The following is a 15,980-nucleotide window of genomic DNA, read 5'->3' as shown; positions in this document are numbered from 1 at the left end:
AGTCTTCAAACTGACTGGATATGTGATGCAGAAGAAAGGGGAACTCGGGAGTGACATGAATATACTATTTTCTTTCCCGCTCTACTTTGTGGCATATTTTCCTCTGTTCTTCATTCTGGAGTTCCCTATGAAGCTTAATTAGGCTTTTCTCTCATTAGCTCTTTTGTATTTGCTACTACTCTTGGCTGCAAGCAACAGAAACACAACTTTTTTTTTAAAGGATGTTGTTGGTTCACTCATGGAAAGAGCAGGGAGGAACCTCAGATGCATTTAGATAAAAGAGCTCAAACAATGCCATTGAAATGCAGTCTCCCTGTCAGGGATCCACTTTCCTTTAACCTGTTTTAGTCGGACTTTGTGTAGATGGTGGCAGAGTTGGCCACAGAAATTCCAGGTGTGTATCCCATTCTCCCCACAACACAGCAAGGCCTCATTTTCATCAGTTGTGATAAAAGGTATTAAAAACAAGTATTGTGTTGACTGGCCTGGGCTTGCTCAGTCAGATGCAATATCTGGATTACATGTCCAAACCTGAAGGTGGAATTGGGGCCGCCCTCCTCACCCCACTGAACAGCATGGACTTGGTGGTGGTGGTGGTGGGGGTGCCTACCCAGGGAAAATTAGGGTGGTATCCCTAGGAAAAGAGGAACATGGGTGCTGAGCAGGGAGTAGTAGCAGGTGTCCAGAGCACTTTGTTTCCCCCCCAGTATCACTGAGGAATTATACAAGAGATAAGCCCTTTATATCCTTAGATACAAAGTAACAGGCAATGCCTGAACTCCTGGAAAAAAGGTTTCTTTTTTCTGCCCGCCATCATTGCCATAATCATATTGAACAGCAAGCAGTTATTTTTACTTGCGGGCATGCTGGTGTGCTGGTATGCAAGCAGGCTTCAGCACTGTCAGAGACGCTCTCCAATTGGCTTTAGGAGCATAGCCATTTGGTCACATTTGGCTGGGCCATTCTCCAAGAGACCCTGAATCCTAAGGCGCCTCTGTTGCATGAGGTCTAATAACCCCATCCTTCAGTCTCATTTCAGAACACCCTGGTGACACCTGGCCTCTGAATCCATTAGCAACGTTTGTTGTCACTTAGGTGCAGAGCTGACATTCAGCAGTGTACGAGAAACAAATGGCTACGTGAGGGATTTTGATAGCCTTGAGTTGAGCCAAATAAGATAAATCTGTATTATATGGTATGATAATAAGGTTAGAATTGTATATTTCCATTCCTCTCCAGGTACGGATTCCAAGAGAATTTGTCAGATGTTTGGAAGAGTGAGATACAATCACCTGGAAATGATAGATCTGGCTCACCAATTCATTGTCCCCATCTACTCCAACTTGGGGATTTTAAAACAATTTCAGTCTCTCTTTTACTCCTCTGCTCAAAACTGTCCATTCAAACCATACTTATTGAATGACCTGCTATATGCCATTACTGAACCCTCTTTACATGTAATCCTGCAGGGCAAGGGCAAGGGCAAGGGCAAGGTCTTCATATTTGTTCAAGAACAGGTCACCGGGAGGAGCCATCAGATAAATATATTTTTATTGGCTTCACTTTTGAGAGCTCCTCCCTAAGACAGCAAATGCAATACCAGTAGTAGTAGAAATGCAAGCCAGAGGGAATGTTGCTAGGTGAGAAATGGAAAAGCAGCAGCAACCATTTTATTCCCCTTCTCTCCAGCACGTATTTTCACTCAGGCTGTGACAGTAAGAGGCACATTTCTCTTGTGGGGAGGAGAAACCAATGCCTAGTTCCCAAGTTGAGACACACCCTTATTTACTACAAGCTATTCACACTGGTTTTATACCCACATGCTTAAGATTCAAAATTTCCTTCTCAAAAAGCTTTTCCAAGTGTGGCTTGTGGCCCCCACTACCAGAAGAGAGGTCCCCCTGGATCCAAAAACTCATGTTTATTATTGGGTGATGTTCCACAGACCAAGGGTGTCTTACTAGTAACTTCTCAGGGGTGTTACAAAAAGTTCTTAAATTTACCCTGTTAATGGAGTTGCTGAGTATTTGAATGTGGTGTGCTACTAAGAATTCTGTCTGCCACACAGTCCTTGACGATGCGGGCCAGCTCACTCTTATGTGGTCATAGTTTTTAGGAAGGACGTTGTTAGGCATCCTAAAGTCTCTCAATCTCAAACTGGTTGTGGTTTTGAATGACTGCTATACTTTATTAATTGGAAGTTTGTAGAATTACTGTTCTGTTCAAATTGGATGGAAATATTGTTCTTACATAATGGCTGCATTGTTGCCGTTTTAATTTCTGCTTAGCTTCTTTTGAGTTCTTTGTTAATTGCCAAGCTCTTTCCCATGGAGAGTGGGACAGGGTAGGGAAGTTTGGTTGAGTATAGACTCTAGTCTAGAGGGCTTTGCCACTTGCTAGCTTTGTGACCTTAGAACCTTATTTCACCTACATGATGCTATGTGATACAGGCAGTGGTAATACCTGATAGGCTTGAGGATGACATAAAATAATTCATGTACATGTTTAGTATGGTACCTAGCACTTAATCAGTGGTGAAAAGGTGATTGGCAGTGGGTGGTAACTTTTATATTTGACTTTTGTTAAAACAAAAACAAGACTGAGAACCCATTGATGTAAAAGTTTTATTTCATTTATAATTAGTTTCAGTTGGTTAATTTCCAGTGCTAATGAGATCTGTGTCACTGACTTCCTCAAGCTACATTCTCATGCTTAGCCGATTATCTCATAGGGGCTAAGTGTGAAGATAGGAAGGAGGAGGGTGACAGTGTCAGTGATGAAAGTTAATCTTTATAGAATGCTCATTGGGTCATAGCATTTGTATTCTGTGCTCTGTGTTAAATGCTGTGTGTCCATCGTCTCATTTAGTTTCACAACCACTCTAAGAGGTAGGGAGTATTAGTATCCCTGTTTTACAGTTGGCAGGACTGAGATTTAGTGATGTTAAGTGATTAGAATGTATAGCCAATAATGGTAGAGCTGGCTTTGAACTTAAGCTGCAGATTACTATGAGTCAGTCACAACTGACAGAGAAACAGTTCAAAAAAGCAAGGCCTCATGGTGGTTGGTCCATTGTCACACAGAGAGAAGGGACATAGCTGATGCTGCAGAACTGGCTTGTGCAGTATTTCAAGTTGTTGGCATATAGTTCTGTTTTGTATGTTTCCACATTGACATATCACGGAAACAACCAGGGGGGAGAGGTTGAGATATTCCAGGACACTTAGGGAATTATAGAGCTTAGAGGTGAGTTCAAGTGCACTTTAGATAGGAGCAGCAGTTTTAAATAAATCTGCCTATGAATTTATTTCTCCAACACCTTCATTTTGTGCAGATTTTGACCCAAGTACTTATGCAGCTATGTACTAGAGGGGGAAAGTGAGATTGTTTTGTCTATTGCTTTATTTATGCATTTAATTTATAAGTTAAGAGAAATTCTTCTTTGTGCTTTATCAATAAGGCCTGGGTAATTGTCATAAAGGTTACCCATTAAAAAATTCTGGGAATCCAAATGATTCTGTAGTCTTTCTAATTCTCTAGGGACATATAAATTGAATTGACTCAGCAGTGAACAGAATTTATTGCAAATCACATTTTAGTGCCGAGGAAGAATATGAAAGCTTTCCTCACCCTCCTTTGATTTATTAAATTGCTCTGGGTGAGGACTCATAGAATTGCTGTGCCCTGTGATTTTTATCAAAGACCCACTTTCCTGCCTGGTGTTTATCTTCAGGATCAAGCCCTGTGCTTCAGAGAGAACATGAAATGTTCCTTCTATGTTAGGTGCCAGCTTGTTGCATAGGTTAGTAGTGATCACTTCAGGCTGGAATCAGAAGGCCGCTCCCAGTTTCATTTTCTCTCTTATTCTTGGCAGATTCTTTCCTCCAGTGACTCATTTTCCCTAGCTGCCCAGAACATCTCATTACCTTTGTCGTGGTCATTATCATCATCATCCACAATGTCTTACTTATCATGTGGTTAGCGGTTAAGAACTTGGGCTCCGGAGACAGACTATAGGAGTTCCTGTCTGGATTCTGGCCACTTCCAGCTTTCTAACCTTGGGCAAGTGACCTAACCACTCTAATGCCTCAGTTTGCTCATCTATATGATGGGAATTATTAGGTTGGTGTGAGGACTGTACAAGATAGTACATATAGAGCACTTGCATGGTATCTGATACATAACTAGGCTTTTGTCATCATCATTTTTATTAATTTACTATTACTGTTGCACTTATAACATAATGACACTCATATGGACCCTGATAAGGTGAACATGTTTCTGTTCTCTAGAAGCACCCACTTGAAAACAAACATGCATTGGCCTGGATATTTAATAAATCTCGATGTTCAGCAGAAGCTAGATCATACCTACATCAAAGTTATAAAGACAGAAGGCTAAGAAACTTTAGAGTGGCCAGGTCTCAGAGTACTCTGGCTAATCAGGACAGGTAGACTATAGCTTCTGTTGGGTTGTTGAGATCAGGCTTGTTTAGCGATTCACGTCCCCTTGAATTGATCCTGTAGAGTTGGGTGTGTCCTTTTAAGACAATGGGTCTGGAGGTGCTTACCTGAAAGTATATAATCTGAGATAGCTCTGCTTATCACGAGCCAGGAGCCACTGCTAGAGACCTTTCATTTTAGGAAAATGCCCTTGCCTTTGAACTTCAGTCTGAGACTAGTGGGCAACTGTGATTTCTATAGAAGATTTTCCCAGAACAGACTGACTTTTTCTAAAGGTAAATTGTATACCCTTTGTCTCTGCCAGTATGGAAGGTATTTATGAACCACAGACCACTGGGGTGGCTTGGTAGTTGTGTGCATTTGCAACTGCCTGGGAATTAAAAGAAGACTGGAGTATCCCTGTAGAGGCAAGATAGAATAGTGTGCCACCTCCCAGCTTTGTGTCCTTGGACAAACTGTAACCTCTCGGTCCACATCTATAGACTAGGAATAACACTAGTACCTAACTCATAAGGTGGTTTCAAGTATTAGATGATGTCATATGTGGTACTTGGTAAATGCTGAGTAATAAAGACATTCCCTGTTAATGCTGTTAGTTTTCTTAGTGCAGAGGAAGCATGTGAAAGCTTTCCTTACCCTCCTCACTTTCCTCGAGATAAGAGGATACAACCCTCTTACCTTGCCACTATCTGGCCTTTGTGACGGCAAGGCTCCTCCCAGACCCCTGGCCTTCCTGGTTGGGCCATGTAGTCACACACTCCTGGCGGGCACGGTTTATTAGCTTCATTTCAGAACTCATTCTCTTTGGCTCATTTACCAAACTAGACAGAGATTAATGGCCTGGCCTCAGAGGATCAGGCAGCACATGTTTCTGGTGCCTTTGGCTCATTGATCACACCTCTCCACTTTGGGTAGTGCTTGGTTGTTCCAGACAGTGGTCTCCTGAGACCAGGAAACCTGTTTGGTGCAAACTCATCTCCTAATTAAGGAGGGCTGAAAGCCTTGCATTTTTCTATTTCTTCTGGATTTTGCTATTTATAAACAGGAGCAAGTGTCTCTGGGATAAAATGTTTGAATTTAATGGGAGGGATGGCTGAAAATAAATACTTGCCAAAATATGGTCTCTTTCCCTTACCCAACTTCCCAAGGTTAGTGAACATCATCCACCATGGATCACTGGTCCCAGCTATTATGAGGCCTCTCATTTCCCTGACAGGTCACAAGGCCTTATATGATTGCATTACTGCCCCTCTGCCCATTCTTAGTTCCTACCTTACACTGATTGCCGACCATACTGGCCTTCCTCGCTCCAAAAGACCGTGCCTTTCCCATCTCAAGACCTGCACTTGCTGTCGGCACTGGCCCTTAGGTCTTTCCAAGGAGGTCCTCTCATCATTCAGGTCTCATGCAAATGACATCTTTTCCCCACCTCAGGTTCACAGTAGACTTTTATTTCCTCAACTCTACTTATCAATATTTGAATATCATATTTGTGTCTCTGTTTATTTCTGTTTAGTTTCCTAGTAGGCTAGTTCCAGGAAGCAGAGGTCATAGCTGTTACGTTCATCTGTATCCCTAGCATCTAGAACACTGCCTAGCCATTATAAGCACATAATAAATACTTGTTAGATGCATGAATGAATAAGCAAATTAATGAATTGCAAGTAACTTTAGAAATTACCCATTCAAGAAGTCTTCAGACTTTTCCAAGACAGTATCCCCTTATTTGATAGTCACATGAATAAAGTGAGGGAAGGAGGACATTTGGATACTTGTAGTCTTAGCTTCTCTCCCACCCTTCTGGCAGTCCTACTGCAGGGCTGTGGGGTTCAATTTGAAAAGCATTATCTAGTCTAAATTCTTCACTTATATTGATGGTGGAGGTACTGCTGAGGGAGACTGGGCAACCATGTTACCCCAGTACAGAAAGAATATCTTTTCCAAAGAGTAAAAGTCTTTGAAATACAGGTCTACTAATCAGAAGAATGGAATATTTTTTAGAGGGGGAATAACACTTAGCTTAATTAAGGTTCAAAGTTAGTATTTCCTATCATCAAATCAATTGCAAATGTTCATCTGTAGTTACTAGGGTTAGCTCATGGGCTATCCAAAAGCAGGTGGTGAGCTGGATTTGGCCTGTGGGCCATAGTTTGCCAATACATGACATGCTGACATCCTATATAATAAAAGAGTAATATGCAAATTAACCATCACTCCGCTACACCCGCAAGCCACACCCACAAGCCACGCCCACCAGCCAATCAGGAGCAAATATGCAAATAAACCCAATCAAGATGGCTGCGGCCACAGAGAGCAGGAGGGAGGCTTGGGTTTCCCCCGCCATGGAGGAAGCCAAGCTTTCCGCCTGCCCTTGCCGGCCTAGGCCTCCACTCAAGGCTACAAAGTTTCAATGATAGAAGATACATAAACCCAAACAGAAATGGTGGCAGCCACGGAGCTGGAAAGAGCAGAAGGCTAGGGTTGCCCGTGGCGATGGAGGAAGCCAAGCTTTCCGCACACCCTGGCCAGCCCAGGCCTCCGCTTAAGGCTACAAAGTTTCAATTATAGAAGATACATAAATCCCCCAAAAAATGGCTGCCACCATGGAGCAAGCAGAAGGCTTGGCTCTGCTCCAGGCTACAAAGTTTCAATTGTAGAAGATAAATATACCCCAGATACCAGGGCCTCCGCTTGGGTCACCAGGGGGCATGGCCAGCCTGCAAACCACCACAGGCCCCTCACCCAGGCCACCCCACACCCCAAGGGAACCCCCACCCTGATCCAGGACACCCTTCAGGGCAAACCAGCTGGCCCCCACCCATGCACCAGGCCTCTATCCTATCTAATAAAAGAGTAATATGCAGATTGACCATCACTCCAACACACAAGATGGCTGCCCCCATATGGTCAAAGATCCTGCCCCCATGTGGACACAAGATGGCCACCACAAGATGGCCAGCAAGGGAGGGCAGTTGGGGGCGATCAAGCCTGCAGGGGAGGGCAGTTAGAGGTGACCAAGCTGGCAGAGGAGGGAAGTTGGGGGCTACCAGGCCTGCAGGGAAAGGCAGTTGGGAGGGACCCAGGCCTGCAGGGGAGAGCAGTTATGGGTGACCAGGCCTGCAGGGGAGGGCAGTTAGGGGCAAACAGGCTGGCAAGGGAGCAGTTAGGCATCAATCAGGCTGGCAGGGGAGTGGTTAGGGGGTGATCAGGCTGGCATGCAGAAGCGGTTAGGGGCAATCAGGAAGGCAGGCAGGAGAGCAGTTGGGAGCCAGCAGTCCTGGATTGTGAGTCAGACATCCCTTGAGGGGTCCCAGATTGGAGAGGGTGCAGGCTGGGCTGAGGGACACCTCCCCTCCCCGTGCACGAATTTCGTGCACCGGGCCTCTAGTTTATTACATAAGATAAAGCCTATGCTTTAGAAAAATATCATAGTGCCCAAATCTGGTGATTATGATTCTGTAGGTGTGAAAAAGTATAGGGTGAAGCTGGCCTTCAAAACCTAAAAAACAACAACAACATATTCCAAGTGAGTCTGATGGCCACTCTTGTTTGAGAACCATTTATTTAACTCTTAGAGGAACTGAGCCATGAAAAGAGAGCCATGAAACCCTAAAAGGGATGTTTACCTGCTAGAAATGTTATACCTCTATTTTGAAAAAAAATTTATATTTTGAATTTTATATAAAAAAAAATTTGTGGAAGTTTGTTTTCTCTCTTGTTACACAAGTACCTACATGATATCATTTATTTTGCCTCCTAGCCCACAAAGCCTAAAATATTTAATTCTGTCTGGTCCTTTACAAAAAATATTTCCCGACTCTTGCAATATGTCACTGTCTGTTTTATGTGGGGCACTTTCCCTTTCATGATTCCTGTAAGTCATTTAGGGGTTTCTATTGTAAAAGTAATACATTCTCCTTATAAAATTCAAATTTACAAAACGGTAAAAAATGATTGGTCCCTTTCCCCAGTGTTAACACTTAATGCTTTGTAATGTATCTTTGTCATGAATTTGCCACTTACTAGCTGTGAGGCCTTAGTTAACGTCTCTAACTCTCAATTCTCCATTTGTAAAACAGTGGTAATAACAGTTCCTACCCAACAGAATTGTTTTGTGGATAATTTGAGGTAATTTATGTGAATTGCTTACCACAGTGCTTGGTGCACAGTTAATGCTTAATGATTTATAACTAATTTTAAATGTTTTCTCCTTTTTAGCTTTATATATACACATAGGTTGTTTTTTAAAGAAAGAAAATGATTTTTTTAAAACAATAAAGTTCTACAGATGATTCTAATGTACAACCACTTAAGAACAATTGAAGTAATAAGTACTGGGAACTAGATAATTATAGACAGGATTCATATTTGGGGGCTAGCTAGAAATTGCCTTCTATTTTACAGCCCAAACTAGGAAAAGGGGGAAGGTATTGGCATCTTTCAGTGAACCTGTAGGGTGGTATAAAATGCACATAAGTAAATGTTTATTTCTATTTTCCAGGTCTACAACTCAAACAAAGACAATCAGAATGAAGGAAGTAAGTACTGTGGTTGATAATTTTCTGTGGTTGGGGTTGGGATTGGGCTTTGAGAAGTTGCTATTCCAGAGAAGAGCCACCAGGAGGTGCTGTGGGCATGTTGGGTCTGCCCCATTCCCCCCAGTGCAGCCTGACAGGCTTCCACCCTGACACATTGGTTGACTCCGGATATTCAGTGAGCCTGACTGACAGGACTATAACAACACTTTGCATTATATAACCCTTCACACTATATAGAACATTTTCATGTACATTAGTTATCTCAGTTAATCCTAGGTCATCTTAAGAATGTAGCTCCAATCATCACTTAAAAGTCACTTAATCCAGTCATACTCAGCTCCCAAAGAACCCTGCCTATGAGAAAGTCAGAATTGACTTTGCCTCCCACACTGTCTTGCTCAAAGGACTGGAGAGGCAATAACTATCTTAGTGATCGCATAGTGTTCTTTGTTGCCTCTGGAGAGGAGTGGAGATAGCAAGCTCTGTAATAATATTCCTCTTTGATGAGAGTGACCCTGGGCAGCCTCCGTAGAATATACAGGACATTCTCCCTGCTGCTGGCTCTGAGCACTCTGGTTAATTATGATTTCCAAGGGCACCTGCAGCCTTATAAAGATGAGGGGATTAAAACAAAACTGCTGCTGCTAGAGTGTTTGGCTGATTATCTCCTTGGTGCGCAGGAGAAAAATCACATTCCTTCCAGGTTGCTACAAGAGTACAAAGGAAATTCTGTCCCCTTGCCTCAGATTTGCTTTGTAAAATTTACTTGGGAAAAAAAAATTCAAAGGTAGCCCTACCATGAATTCCAGTCATGTCAGAAAAAATCAGTAAAAACAGTGCCTGCCTATGTGGACAAAAGGATGAGCTATTTTGCATGTGTGAAATCCATTATAGAACAGAGATTTTTCACTCTTTCAAAAAAAACAAATTGTACCAGGAATGTTTTTTTGTTTGTTTTTTTTAATCCTTACCTGAGAAAATTTTTTTATTGATTTTAGAGAGGAAGGGACAGGGGGAGGAGAGAGAGAGAGGGAGGGAGGGAGGGAGGGAGGGAGGGAGGGAGAGAGAGAGAGAGAGCGAGAGAGAGAGAGAGAGAGAGAGAGAGAGAGATTGCCTCCTATTTCCATATGCACTCCTTCTGGGGATGGAACCTGCAACCTGGGTATGTGCCCTGACCAGGAATTGAACCCATAACTTTTCAGTGTATGGGACAATGCTCCAACCAACTGAGCCACACAAGCCAGGGCTTTCCCAGGAGTTTTATATGAGATATTAAGTAATTTGGAATGGTGGCTTTTGGTAGGTTGAGACCTTTAGGACAGGAAACAATGTTTCTTTGTTTTGTTTTCTTTTTCCCTCAATAATTGAACAAGGAAAAAGTTTTTCAAGTAAATATTCAAGGAAACAAGTCATTTTTTTCTTTCCCTCTTCATCAGGGGATTGTTTTACAGTGTTTGAAATAAACTCTGGATAACTTGGGCTAAAATAACAATAGCAAAAACAATAGTAATAATCATGTAGGAATATGGAAGGCTGTAGGGTAACTCACAGTAAAGTAGGAAGAACTGAAGAACTGGGGTCCATCTCTGGGGACCCAGGAACTAATGGGAAAGGGCCTCCTCGGTGATATTTGCAGGATGATACAACTCTAAACTGTTTTTAGTTCTTGCCTCTTCTGAGAATTCAGATCCCCCAGGGAAGGTAGCATCAAGTTGGTTTAGCTTGGGCCCAGCCAGGGGAAAACAAGACACCTTGATTGACTGTTTCTGCATAAAACGGGAGTAGAGTTGTTTGCCAGAGGGAAATCAGGGAACCCACTAGGACAAGAGAGGCTAGGTAACAAGCAAGCCAAAGTAACAGATGACCATACCATATCCCTGAGACATACTCCTTATAAGGACCCAAGAATTGAGGGGGATGAGAGGCATAGAAATGGAGACCCCCAACCTGAAGTTTCCTTATAACTGTGGTCTTAAGAACTTTCGTCTCTCTGCTTGAGATAGGTACTAATAGATTTGAAAGATGACCCTGATTCCATTGGTGAGCATTGTCAGCTCATTCTACCATTGCAGTAATTTGCATTTTTACCTCACACCCACCCCTAGTGCTCTTTGCCCAGGGTCTGAATTCTGCAACTCTTTTTCTGTCTATACCACAATGAGAACTATTTTAAAGTTAAGAAGTCAATCTGAGGTGGGGGAGAAACCAAGATGGCGGCATAGGTAAACACCTAAACTGCTGCCTCACACAACAATTTCAAAACTACAACTAAAAGACAGAACGGACACCATCCAGAACCACAGGAAAGCTGGCTGAGTGAAAATTCTACAACTAGAAGGAAAGAGAAAAGCTCACAGAGAATTGGAGGTACGGCAAAGGGTCTTTGTGCACGCAGAGAGGAAGGGCGGCTGAGAGCCTGGCTGACTTTCTCTGGCGGAAGGGGGAAGGAAGCCCCCGACCGCACTGAACCCCAGTTCTGACTGCACTGAACCCCAGTTCCGGGCGAGCCCCTGGGGACCCACGCTCTTACGGGGGAGTCTGGACTCTCGGGCGGAGACTCGGGAGCCGGGGAAGGCGGAGGACTGAAAGTGCGCGCGCGTGCGTGCCAGTGTGCACAAAGGCTGCGGAGGTTGCCACAGGCTTTCCCTAGTGGAAGGGAGTCAGAGGATCCTGACTGCACTGAGCCCCAGTTCTGGCTGCAGTGAACCCCAGTTCCAGGCGAGCCCCTGGGGACCCACGCTCTTGTGGGGGGAGTCTGGACTCTCAGGCGGAGACTCGAGCTGGGAAAAGCAGAGGTCTGAAGGCGCGCACATGCGCGCAAGGGCAAGGCTGACGGGAAGCCAAGACTGAGACTCCACCCCATCCAAGCTGAGCACAGAGGCTATTGCAATTTGGCAAGTCTAATCCTATAAGGCTGTCTCCAGCACCGAACTTTTCCCAGCATAGACACAGCTGATCCTTACAGCCAACTGGCCTGGAGGTCAATTCTTCCCAGTGATACCAACAACAATCAAGACTTAATTACAACAAGGCTGTACACACAGTCCACAAAAGGGTGCACCAAGAGTGTCCACCTCAGGTTAACTGGGGGGGCAGACCCACTGGGCCATATTGGAAACCTAGCACACAAATCTACCTTACCAACTCAGGGAAGCAGTGAAAATGCGGCATCAAAGAATCAGATCACAAACGAAAGAAATGGAGGAAAACAAACGACTGGATATAGAATTCAAAACCACGGTTATAAGACTTTTTAAGAATATCCTAGAAAAGGCCGATAAATATAACGAGACCCTCAAAGATATGAAAAAGGACCAACTAGAAATTAAACATACACTGACTGAAATAAAAAATATTATACAGAGACCCAAAAACAGACAAGAGGAACACAAAAATCAAGTCAAAGAATTGAAATACAAAGAAGCAAAAAACACTCAACCGAAAAAGCAAAAAGCAAAAAAAAAAATCCAAAAAGTTGAAGATAATGTAAGAAGACTCTGGGACAACTTCAAGCGTACCAAGATCAGAATTATGGGGGTGCCAGAAGAAGAGAGAGAGCAAGATACTGAAAACCTATTTGAAGAAATAATGACCGAAAACTTCCCCCACCTGGTGAAAGAAATAGACTTACAAGTCCAGGAAGCGCACAGAACCCCAAACAAAAGAAATCCAAAGAGGACCACACCAAGACACATCATAATTAAAATGCCAAGAGCAAAAGACAAAGAGAGAATATTAAAAGCAGCAAGAGAAAAACAGTTAATTACCTACAAGGGAGCACCCATATGACTGGCAGCTGACTTCTCAACAGAAACTATGCAGGCCAGACGGGAGTGGCAAGAAATTTTCAATGTGATGAATAGCAAGAACCTACAACCAAGATTACTCTACCCAGCAAAGCTATCATTCAGAATTGAAGGGCAGATAAAGAGCTTCACAGATAAGAAAAAGCTGAAGGAGTTCATCACCACCAAACCAGTATTATATGAAATGCTGAAAGGTATTCTTAAAGAAGAGGAAGAAGAAAAAAGTAAAGATAAAAATTATGAACAACAAATACATATCTATCAACAAGTGAACCTAAAAATCAAGTGAATTAAAAACCTGAGGAACAGAATAATCTGGTGAATATAATAGAATCAGGGGCATAGAAAGGGAGTGGACTGATAATTCTCAGGGGGAAAGGGGAATGGGGGGTTCATGAAGAGACTGGACAAAAATCATACACCTATGGATGAGGACAGTGGGGGGGAGGTAAGGCCAGAAGGTGGGGTGGGAAATGGGTGGAGGGGAGCTATGGGGGGAAAAAGGAGAAATAATTGTAATAATCTGAATAAAGATTTATTTAAAAAAAAAAGAAGTCAATCTGATATGAATTTAAGAGTGAGGCATTGCTCTTTTTACCTTCAATAACCAAACTTCAAGTGTCTAGCATTCTCTTTCTAGAAAATGTTTTGGTGGGGATTTGAATGCCAGCATTTTATCACAGACCCAGAATGGGCAGGTAGCAAAAGGAAATTTCTCTGGGACACTTCTGAATTTGTTTTTTTCATTTTGAAATTTCTCTCAGGGCCTACAGCACCCATGGGTTACAAGACATGGCCATAAATAATGTCTGTCAACTGCTGGTATTTTCCAAATAGCCCAGTTGCCAGGGAGCGGATAGCAGCAGATAAATATATATGCAGAGCCTTTATCCTCTCCTTTTTATTCTCTATTTTGATCTCAGATATAGAGAGATTGAATTAAACATACTCCTCCGTTGGTGGCACATTATCATCACAGGGCTCTCCATTCATTTTCATTCTTTTCTCAATTCATATTCCTTTCCTCTCCTATAGGCCACCATTCTAATGTGTTCTTTTAATATGTATTCTCAAACAATGTGAATATTTTTTATCTACCTGTGTTTTTAAGTGACACAAGTGGTTATATGTATTGATCAGTTTACTTTGCTCTCTCAGCATGGTCTTAGGAGCCATCCATATTCCTCTGTCTGCTTCTAGAGCCTGGCTTCTGTCTGCTGCACACTCCATGGTGTAGGACTCTGTCATCTGTTTCTGCAGATGCCCTCCACCTCCTCATGCCTCCAACTCCTCATCACTGCTAACGACACCAACATCTCTTACCTGTCTCCCTGTGTGGCACTTTTTTGGGTTATATGCACGAGGAGAATTTCTGGTCTGTTAAAGGGGTGCATATACAGAATTTTAGGGAGAACTCTCATGTCCTTCTCCAGAGCAGTTGGTCCACAGTCCCACCAACCCTCCTTGAGGATTTCTCCATTCATGCCAGCTCTTCCCATTATTCAGCTACCTAATTTTTTGTCAGTCTTAGAAAATGATAGCTCATTGTTTTTTTAGTTTATTTAGCTCATTTCTCTGATAATTAGTGAGCTTGAGCATCCCTGTATTTGCCTCTTTACTGGATTTCCTCTTTGGTTTTTTGCCTGGTTATGTTCTTTGCCCATTTTATATGGCAGGTACCAATTTTTCTTGTTGATTTGTGAAGTTCTTTCTGTATTCTAGATATCAATCCCTTGTTAGGTGTAGACATTTTAAATATTTCTTCCTATCTTGTCATCTGTCTGTTAATATTATGTGTGATATCCTCCCTTGAGTATAAAGCCTTACTCTTTTAATATTTAAATTCATCTCCTTTTTTTTTTGCATTCTGGTTTATGATTTTTAAGTTGTGTTTAAAGAAGGCCTTTCTGACCCATGTCACCAAGATGTGCACCTATGTTTTCTTTTATTGGCTTCATGATTTTATCTTTCACATTTGGGCTTCTAATCTGATATCTACCATCATATATGGTGTTTCATGAATATGCAGTTTTGTTTTTGTCCATATGAAGAGTCAGTTTTTCCACCAACATCTACTAAACTCCATTCTCTCCCCCTTTGACCTCTGCTGCCAGCTTTCTTATACATTAGGTTTGCGTATCTGAGCTCTGTCTCTCAGCTCTTTATCTCCTTGGTTTATTTGTTGTTGTGCTCAGACCTCTCTGGTTTTAATATGATGACTCTGAGGCCGGTCTTAATATCTGGTAGTTTAAGTCTCTGGTCTTTACTCTCCATTTAAGGGTTGGCTCAGCTACTTGTGGAACTTTATCCTTCTATATAAATTCTGGTGTATGTGTGATAAGTTCCTGAGAAACTTAACATTTTCACTTGGAATTGCATTGAACGGTATTAATTTGGGGATATCAACACTTTCATATTAGCTTACCTTCTCTAAGAGCTTGGAATGCCTTCCATTTATTCAGACCACCTTTGTCATTTATTAGAGTTTTAGTTCTCTGCCTCCAGATCTTGTGCATTTTTGGTTTGGTTAACCCCTAAATACTAAATTCAGAAACCACTTTGCTATTTTTGCCAATCTTAAGGACCTTTCATCCCGTGGATCCTGCAGACATCAGGGATCCTTCCCTGGGTACCTAGAGTATCAGGGATATACACCAGTGACTCTGAGTTCTCTCTCTTGGCCACATTCTTACCTGGTAGAGAAGGGAAGGGAAAAGATGGCCGTAAGGGTAGTAGAGAGGAAGTAGGGTTTACTGCTCCCTAGGCTTCTTTACTGAGCGAGTCATCTTACAGTGTCAATAATCTGGACAGCTGATACCTGGCACTGATTTGCCCCCTTTCTTATTACAAACAATGGGACTCTATATTGGGCAAGAACCCCTCCTCCGGTCCCACCCTCTGTGGCCGCCTTTGCCATCTTCATGTATATCTGCTGCATCTATGTGTCCCGTTGCTTGCCCTGCCTTTGGCTACAGTTATGAGAATTGGTTTATTCTCTTTTGAATTGAGCTCGGGCCAGAAGCAGGAAGAAAAGCCAGGAAATGGCCTGTCCTCAGCCCAGGCAGCTGTTGTCCTGTGGTCCCACCTGAGAAACAGTTAGAAAGCCAAGCACTTGGCCAGGGTAAGAGCAAGGGAAAGACAGGCTTTTCTCGTGTGAGTTGGTCTTTTCCAAG

The 15,980-nt window shown here is 42.7% G+C and overlaps 1 protein-coding gene across 4 annotated transcripts in view; it reads left to right on the top strand.

Annotated features, from left to right (window-relative positions):
- The window catches only part of ARHGAP26 (Rho GTPase activating protein 26), a 428,404-nt gene that overhangs the window by 218,371 nt on the left and 194,053 nt on the right, over positions 1–15,980 (top strand). For all 4 annotated transcript variants that reach the window (XM_080672378.1, XM_080672379.1, XM_080672377.1 and 1 more), the window contains exon 12: positions 8,965–9,001. In XM_080672378.1, coding sequence (XP_080528504.1) covers positions 8,965–9,001 — 37 coding nt within the window. The remainder of the gene's footprint in view (positions 1–8,964; positions 9,002–15,980) is intronic.

Source organism: Plecotus auritus, assembly GCF_963455305.1.
Source record: "Plecotus auritus genome assembly, chromosome: 6".
Classification (NCBI taxonomy): Eukaryota; Metazoa; Chordata; class Mammalia; order Chiroptera; family Vespertilionidae; genus Plecotus; species Plecotus auritus.
This window is presented reverse-complemented; position numbering and strand designations above follow the sequence as displayed.